Source organism: Belonocnema kinseyi, chromosome 2 (assembly GCF_010883055.1).
Source record: "Belonocnema kinseyi isolate 2016_QV_RU_SX_M_011 chromosome 2, B_treatae_v1, whole genome shotgun sequence".
NCBI classification, from domain to species: domain Eukaryota; kingdom Metazoa; phylum Arthropoda; class Insecta; order Hymenoptera; family Cynipidae; genus Belonocnema; species Belonocnema kinseyi.
In genome coordinates this window covers 110,508,834-110,517,431 of record NC_046658.1, presented here as the reverse complement: position 1 = coordinate 110,517,431, position 8,598 = coordinate 110,508,834, and the positions used below count along the sequence as shown (strand labels likewise).

At 28.1% G+C, this 8,598-nt stretch overlaps 1 protein-coding gene across 1 annotated transcript; it reads right to left on the bottom strand.

Moving 5' to 3' along the window:
• Nucleotides 1–727: 727 nt before the first annotated feature.
• LOC117168375 lies at nt 728–7,978 on the bottom strand. Its single transcript, XM_033353977.1, has 3 exons — nt 7,896–7,978; nt 4,824–5,012; nt 728–1,754 (listed from the first exon to the last, which is right to left on the bottom strand). Exons 1-3 carry the CDS (start codon nt 7,908–7,910, stop codon nt 1,005–1,007), a joined length of 954 nt encoding a protein of 317 aa, XP_033209868.1. The 5' UTR covers nt 7,911–7,978; the 3' UTR covers nt 728–1,004.
• Between the last annotated feature and the right edge of the window lie 620 nt (nt 7,979–8,598).

Genomic DNA, 8,598 nt, shown 5'->3' with positions numbered 1-8,598 from the left:
TTGGCAATAAAAGAAGAATCCATTCACTCGCCCACAAGACTTACGAGTATGACACTTTCTCAAGTTTACATCCAATTTTCGACTAAGACGTCAAAATATATAATTCGCCACCATACGTAATATTGTCAATAAATCATGTATTTAAATTCTTTTTATGTCACCATACTATAAAAACAAATTAAATGTTTAAAATTTTGTATCCTAAATTTAATCTTAATATTATCTTTATATATCTTAATCTTTTGTGCCATTTTATTAAAAGTAAAATAAACATATTTTTACCATGTTTCTTAAGAAGCAAAAGTGAAAGATTAATTGAACTGAAATCTTTCTTTATTATTTACAACTATATTTTCCCCCTTTTTTTCTTGGTACGGTTGAATGGGTGAACTGGAGAACATGCTATGAGATTTCTTATATGGTGGCATAAATTAGCTAAATCTTTGTTATTACATCAAATAACAACAATCATTCCCTTTTTAATATATTTAAAAAATGTTTCAAATAAAATATAGTTTTTTTGCAAAAAATTGACCACAAAATATTTGTTAGATTTCAGATTAAAAACTGTTCTTATCAGTTGATTATTTTACTTTTTCACACTTTTTATAATTTAAAAGAATTTGAAGATTTTCTCATGTTTATTATGCAAATTTCGATCAAAAAATATCCTGCCACAAATTTAACATATGAATTTATTAACTATAGGCATTTTATCAACAACATCTTACAATTATAAATACAATTTTATTACAAAAATTCATATACATTCTTATCATAAGTGTAAAAAATAACGTAACAACGAGCATTCATAAGTAAAAACTTAACAGTAGAAATTATGACTCACAGATATTTACACGAACTCATATTGCTCTCTAAGATGCAACGTCACTATTTCATTTGTTTAATTTTAATATTTAGTTTCAAAAACAAAAAATTTAGAAACCACTTACTATTTCGTAATTAGGATTTTATATTTTTTTCATCCTAGACTGATTTCAATCTTACTCTTCTTGATTATAATTTTGTCCTGCTGCAGACTCTTGTCCGGATCTAAAATTCTGACCCGATTTGAAATCTCTCTCCGATCTAACAACTTGTCCTGATTTAAAATGCTGTCCTCCAAAATCGCCATTAGCTGCATAATCTTGCTCTGATTGAAAATGCTGTTCTCCAAAATCTTTGTTTGATGCATGATCTTCTGCTAACTTAAAATTTTGTAAAAAATCTTTGCCTGATGGGAAATCTCGACTCGGTGCAAAGTCTTGGGCAACTGTAGAAGCTTGTCCGGATTGAAAATCTTTGTCTGTGGAATAATCTCTTCCTAGCCTGAAGTCTTGCTGAGATGCTTTAAATGTTGGTTGATTAGATTCAACCCCTTCATTAGAAGAATCACTACCATAATTACTTTGTTTTTTATTGAAAGATCTAGATAAATAATTGTGATCAGTGCCTTCGTTGTGGTCATTGTGCTCGTTGAAAGTACCATGGTATTCATTGCTAGATTGAGGATATGGAACTGCATGAGGAACTGGATAATAGACAGGTTTATCGATTGTCACGGGGTGTGGAACTGGGACTGGTTGTGGAATAGCGACTGGTTTGGACACCAAAAGAGGAACTTGCTGATGAACTGGAAATGGATATGGTTTTTTAATTTCCACAGGCACATGTTCTGGAACTCTCACAATTTGTGGAACTGGAACAGCCACTGGATGATTTACCGGAACTGGTACAGGAATATGGTGTGGTACCTGAAAAAGACGATAGAAAGGTGTCAAAAAAATGGTAAACGGCTTTTTTAAACTAGGTAAAGTCTAGGACTCTTAGTCTTGAATTGTCAGGGCCGCCTAAGCCATTTCCAATTAGAATGCATAATATTGCGCAATACACTTGAATGGTTACTCACGCACTGCGGCCTTTCTGAGGTGAGAGTCACAACCGATCTTACCCTGGCGCATGAGACACTGCTAGTGCAAGTAGTTCTAGGAAAGCTGAGAACGGGAGGGGTGGGGAATGAAAACAAGAGTTTTGTGTATATTCGTCCAAAGGGGAAACTACTCCTAAAAATTTGGTCCTGCGAAAGTTGATTACTTCGGATTATTTCGGTTTACCCCTATATGTAGAATTACTCTGGATTACCTAACCATACCACGGATTGCATAGGACTGCTCTGTATTATATCAAATTATGGTGGATAAATCCAGCTCTTAAACTAGAGTCACTTGAATTTTCAACCAAAAAGGATTACTCAAAAAAATTGTTGGATTTTCAAGAAAATAGATGAACTTTTAACCAAATAGTTGAAATTTCAACTGAAAAAGATAAATTTTCAATCAAAAGTAGAATGGCAAAATATTCGGTTAATAAATTAATTTCCAACCATATAAAAAACGAATTCTCAATAAATTATTTAAATTTTCGACTAAAGAAATAAATTTTCAACTAAAATAAAAAATATTAATTTAAAATAATAAAATAGATGAATTTTAAACAAAATAGTTCTATCCTCAATCGAAAAGAATCCTTTTATACGAAATTCTTTAATTCAATAATTAATAAATTTTCAAAGAAATACATTAATTATCTGTCGAAAAAATATGAATCACACCAAACTCTCGATTTCAGTACAGTGTCGTGGGTTCGCCTGCAAATAGCAATTACCACAATTCGGGGGTTCAAAACGTGAACAGTCAGGGACGTCTCTTGTCCTGCGCGCTGAGAAACTGCGTGAGTCAATAGTTTTACTAAGGCTGAGACCGGGCAGGAGTAGGGGGGCTGAATCCGAGAGTTCAGAGAATTAACAAAATATACGAATTTGTGATGAAATAGTTCAAATTTTAATTAAAAATTACCAAACTACAATAAAAATGGAATAAATGTCTTTTTAAGTAAAATAATTAACTTTCAAAAACCAAAAAAAACGAATTTTCCATCACAAAGAGAAATTCCATCCAAGAATATTAATTTTCTACCATGAAAGACGAAATTCAAAAAAAAAATATATATATATATACATACATTTTCTACGAGTTTTCAACAATATGGTTCAATTACCAATCAATCAGGTAAATTCATAACTAATATAATGAATCTTTAACCCCCAAAACATTTAACAATTAAGTTAAACAAAATATGAAGTTTCAATAAAAAACGAAAAAAGAGAATTATTTAACCACATGGTTGAAACTTCAAATTAAAAATATAATTTATGAAACATAAATAAAATTGTTAAATTTTCAATTGAAAAATTCAATTACAACCAAAAAAAACAAACAAAGTTTCAACAAACAAAAAAATCGAATTTCCACCCAAGTATTTAATTTGGCAACCAAACCATTTTGAAGTAAAATTAAAAATCCACAATTAGAAATATACATTTTAAATAAAGCATTTCAACCAATAATCAAGTATTTGAATATTCAACTCAAAAAAAATTCAACTGAAATTAAAATAGTAAAATTTCCGGTGAAATAAGTTAGTTTTCAACAACAATTAAAACGAATTTTCAACAATGTAGTTCAATTTTCAACCAAAGAAATTACCTTTCTATCAAAATAGTGGAATTATCAAACCAAAAACGCGATTTTTCAACAACACAGTAGAATTTTCAAGTAAAAAACGACTTTTTAACGCAATTATTGATATTCCAACAAAGTAGATTAATTTCTTATCGAATAGTGCAATATTAAACAAAAAACATGAACTTTCAAAAAAATTCATGAATTTTGAACTACAAAAGGATCATTTTTGAACAAAAAATAAAACATTCAAATTTTTAGTTAACCCCCTACCTCCCTTAAAATTTTATTTAAAATTTGTTGTAAGCTTGTCATTCCTACTGTGCAGTGTATATCAAAACTAAAATTCCAGATTATTTCCCTCCTGACTAACATATAAATCGGAGCGATAAAAAAATTCCATTCGTCTAAAAGGAAATTAATTTTCTAACAAAAAAACCAACAAATTTTTAACAAATCATTTGAAAACTATTTAGATCACAGAAATTATCTTAATTTTAGTAAAAAAATTATTGATAGCACAATACACCAAAATAAAAAATAAGTTAAATATCCCACTAATCGTGATGGTCCCAATAATCGTGAAACTTGGTTATAATTTGAATATATTATTAAAAAAACATGTTAGAAGTAAAAAATTTAGCGATAAGAACCATGTATTTTTACGATTTTGTAGTAGGAAATAAAATTGAAATCTGTTCAAGTCAAATAAATAGTAAGAAAGTTGGCGTCACGATTACTGGGAAGTTTATCTTATTATTTTCGGTCCTAATAACTTAAATTTTTTCTATAATTTTCTAACCTAATATTATCATGAATGAAGTAAGTAATTTGTTTGAAATTATTTTGCATGAGCTAATATTAAATTATTTGTTCATGACCAAGAAGATTCCAATGGTCTTTTGTTGGCCATCTTCTTTACTTTTAGGTGATTCCACATTCATATTTTTCACATTTTGATACATTATTATTTATATTTTCGCGAAATTTTAAATTGTAAACATTGTAGAGAATCTTGTTCATTTTCAGAGATTTTCTACTAAAATCACGAGTTACGAGATAACATCTTGTCTCGTGCCGCCTGAATGCATCTCTGGTCAGCACTGGTTAGTGGTTACCAGATAGTTGTTTCCCCCTCGTATTCATCTCAACATTTTCTTCTTTTTCTTACACAACTTATCCTTAATACCATTAGTACCATTAAATTACAAAATTTAATATCATGAGCCGATTTTGTAAAATTTTATCAATTCTGTAACAAGATATTGTATGAGGAATGTAAATGAAGAATTTTATAAATACCTTGACAGGATACGGAACTGGAACTTTGATAGCGACCGTCTTCGTAATTTTGATGATCTTGGTTGGCACCTCTTGTAAATGAACTGACTGCGAGATGAACTTTGGTTGAATATGTGTGTGACCCAGACCGTGACCATCAAATGAAAAGTGAGAGGCTTTTGCTACAGCCGCAGCCATTATCACTAAAATCTAAAAGTACAACTTGATAAAAAATATATATTTTTCACAATTTATTGATCCAAAATTATTTTTCAAATGATTTCAAATACGCTAGACATCAACAGTTTATTCTAATGTAGAAAACAAGATATTTGTACATTTTTTGTATATGAAATTCTACATTGTACATCATATGTATTATTAATAAAATTATAGTAGTGAAATTGATGATTAAATCAATGATTCTTCAAATTTCAGAACAAATTTTTTAACTTGATAAAGTGTCAGGCGTCTAAGACGGAATATCATTTTCTATGTTATATTTTCTATTTCTGTAATAATAGAAAATAATATTTCTAAAGGATGTTCAATATTCATTCTTTCGAATTTTAACATAAAAAATGCAAGCGCAAAAATAAATTTTTCAAATAAATTAAATTTTATCGCAAAAAACAAAAAAATACTGCTTTTTTAAATTCGTATTTTGAAACACATTACCCAAGGGATGTAAGAGAAAACTTTAAATGTAATTTTCGATTTTAAATCTAAAGTCCAAAAATGGTACAATTTTTATTAAAATTGATAGTTTATGTGCTTGGGATCGATTACACGGGCAATTTTCGTCAAATTCTGTTATTTGCATTTAAAATTAAGTTTGAAATTTTCATTAACACCTCTTGGTTGATACATTTTGAAACATGAAGTCGAAAAGCGGTAAATTTGTTTGTTTTGAAAGAAAATTTTAATTTTGTTTAAAAGACTTATTCTTACCTCTGTATTATTTTTCATGATACGATTCGTATAAATAAATATGGAAATTTCTTTTTTAAACATTATTCTCTATTGTTATGAAAAAATACAAATTCGTTTTAGACGTTTGAAACTTTAACCAAATCCAACTATTCCACTATACTAATATACTAATAATATGTATAATTGACAATATAGAATTTAGTATGCTAACAATGTACACAAATCTTGTTTTCTACAATTAAGTGATTTATTTATGCTTAGCGTATTCGACATTTTTTCAAATAATTTTTTCGTTATCACACCTTTCAGTGCAGAATATAAAGATATGGAGAGCCCGTGATTTCGGTTTATAATCATTTGTATGTGCTTTTTTATTATACTATTCTAATTTATTATTATTTAACAAATGAACTTCAAAAATTCCATAATTTATTTAAAGATTTTACTAATTTTTCGTATTCCTTTTAAATCTTCTTCCTGAAGCATTTTTTGTCATTATCTACACCATTTACATTACTTTTACCCAGCTGCTCTGCCTCTATCATAATTTTCATTAACAGTTAGTCGAAATTTCCATCAGTCCAAAATGCATTTATAAAATTCACATTATTAAATTATAGTTTTATTTGTATTATTTTTAATATTTTTTACTAACCCTAAACCTTTTATTTAATATATTTATTTTAATTCTTCATATTTTTTCTCCAGTTTAGTTAATATCAAATTAAGATCCTAAATTGTTTCCTCCATATTCGTCCAATTAAACGAAATACCGTTTTATATTTTTATAAGAATTTGGAAATTAAAATAACAGCATAGTTATTTCAATGTATACATTTATGAAAAGAAATTTATTTTGTATTTGCAAACTAACGTCTTAAAAAGGGTTAGAATTTCCACTGACGCTGATCCTTTTTCAAGTATCACACCTTCCCCAAAAATGCTACCCCCTAGAAATTCCCTTTTTTTACCCTTCGGGATGAAAGGGGACTACAGTAAATGGCAAATTATTTTATTTTCACTTTTCACATATAAGAAAGAAACGCTACTGGAAAAGGGGTAAGAATTTATTTCTACTCCACGCTGTCTATTTTTCAGACATAGCCTCTTCAAGAAAACACGCTACACCAAAAAACGTGTAGAGGTGTTTTTCACTTTTCACTACACTTTTATAAAAATATGATCACTTGTAAAAAGCATGCCTCCTTTTACCTCACGGGTTGCTACTTAATGCCAAAATTTCAATTCTGTCCAAAATTACAGTGGAACATGAAGAAGAAAAAAAATACAAGCATAAATCTTCTTGTTGCTGCTCTTATTAAACTAGAAGTATGGCCTGCAATGTCTTTCAATTAAATTAACATTGGTTTAATGCAAAAAAATTGTTACAACATTTTATGTATTTTGTACATATTTTTGAAAAAGGAAGTATTGGTGTTGAAAATAAAAGATTTTCGGTAAATTTCTAGTAAATTTGATAAAAAGTTTAACGTGAACAAACACGATTTTGATACCCTATAAAAGTTGAAAGAAAAATTGAAAGAAAATGCTTAGCCGTGTTTCTAGTTTCATTATTTGTGACTTTTTTATGCTGATCTGAACGGTAAACGTTCAAGATTCTGAACTACCAAGGTTTTACATAAAAAGAAAATGTTACATCATAAAATGATAATTATTACACTTCATATGAACACAACCCATATATCAACAGCGACACATAAAAAAATAATGAAAAATATCTAATAATAAAAGATATCTATTCCTCTCGGAAGATTCTATTTTAATTCAAGAGGTTCTTTCCTTAAAGCTCACGATTCTCTAACATCTTCATAAAAACTCATACAAATTCTCACACATATAGGCAAAATATAACATTTTATCTGTGTATTTCTTTTAATCACTCATGATTTTGACATTCGATATTTTTTAATTTAAAAGCACATAAATACTAGAATATTATAGAAATAAAATGTTGGATTGATTTTCTAATAAAATATTAACTTTAGTAAATTATCAGAACACTTTACTTCTCTTGCTATTTTTAAATAAAAGTTTCTATCCGAAATCGATAACACTTAATACGTCTAAGTCAAATTTTTATTTTTAATTCAATCGCTTTTTAATTTACTCCGGAATGATTATAAAACAGGAAGAACTTACAATACTGAACATCATTTCACTATAAATTTGAACAGGTAGTTATTTTCTGAGGGAAGAGCCTCACTGAAAATAGTAGAGCAGTCTGTTGCTTATATACGAAGACCTTCACCATCATTCACATAGAAAGCACTCTCTTTTCTACTATAGATCGCAATCGCCAATCTAGTCCGAAATTTTTTTACTTTTGAATAAGTTCAACGAACTATACTTATACCTTGATAAAATAGATGTACTGATAACTGATCATTTTCTCGATCATATATATATATATCCTAAAGATAAACTTCTTTTGTTCAATTTAACTATACCAGGAAAATTATTATTTTTTTAAAATTAGAAATACCATTTTTTAGATGACAAACAATATTATAACATTATAAAAAGTGGTTTAAAGTGGTAAATCTTTTTACGATCTCAATGCTTTTTGCTTAAAACTATCCTTTTTTTGCAAAAAATGTTAACATAATCGAAAATTTGTCTAAAATTTGTAATCTTTGAAATCTGTAACGATTTTAGGTATAAAATGTTAACCGAAAATTCTACAAGAGATGTGAATTAAATGACTGTGTCTGAAAAATAATAATAATCTAAAAAATACTATGATTTTTTTTTAAATTAAAAATATCGGAATTCGACGAAAAAAAAACTAATAGATGAAAACAAGAAATTATTCCAAAATGAGAATATTCCTAAAATCTAATGA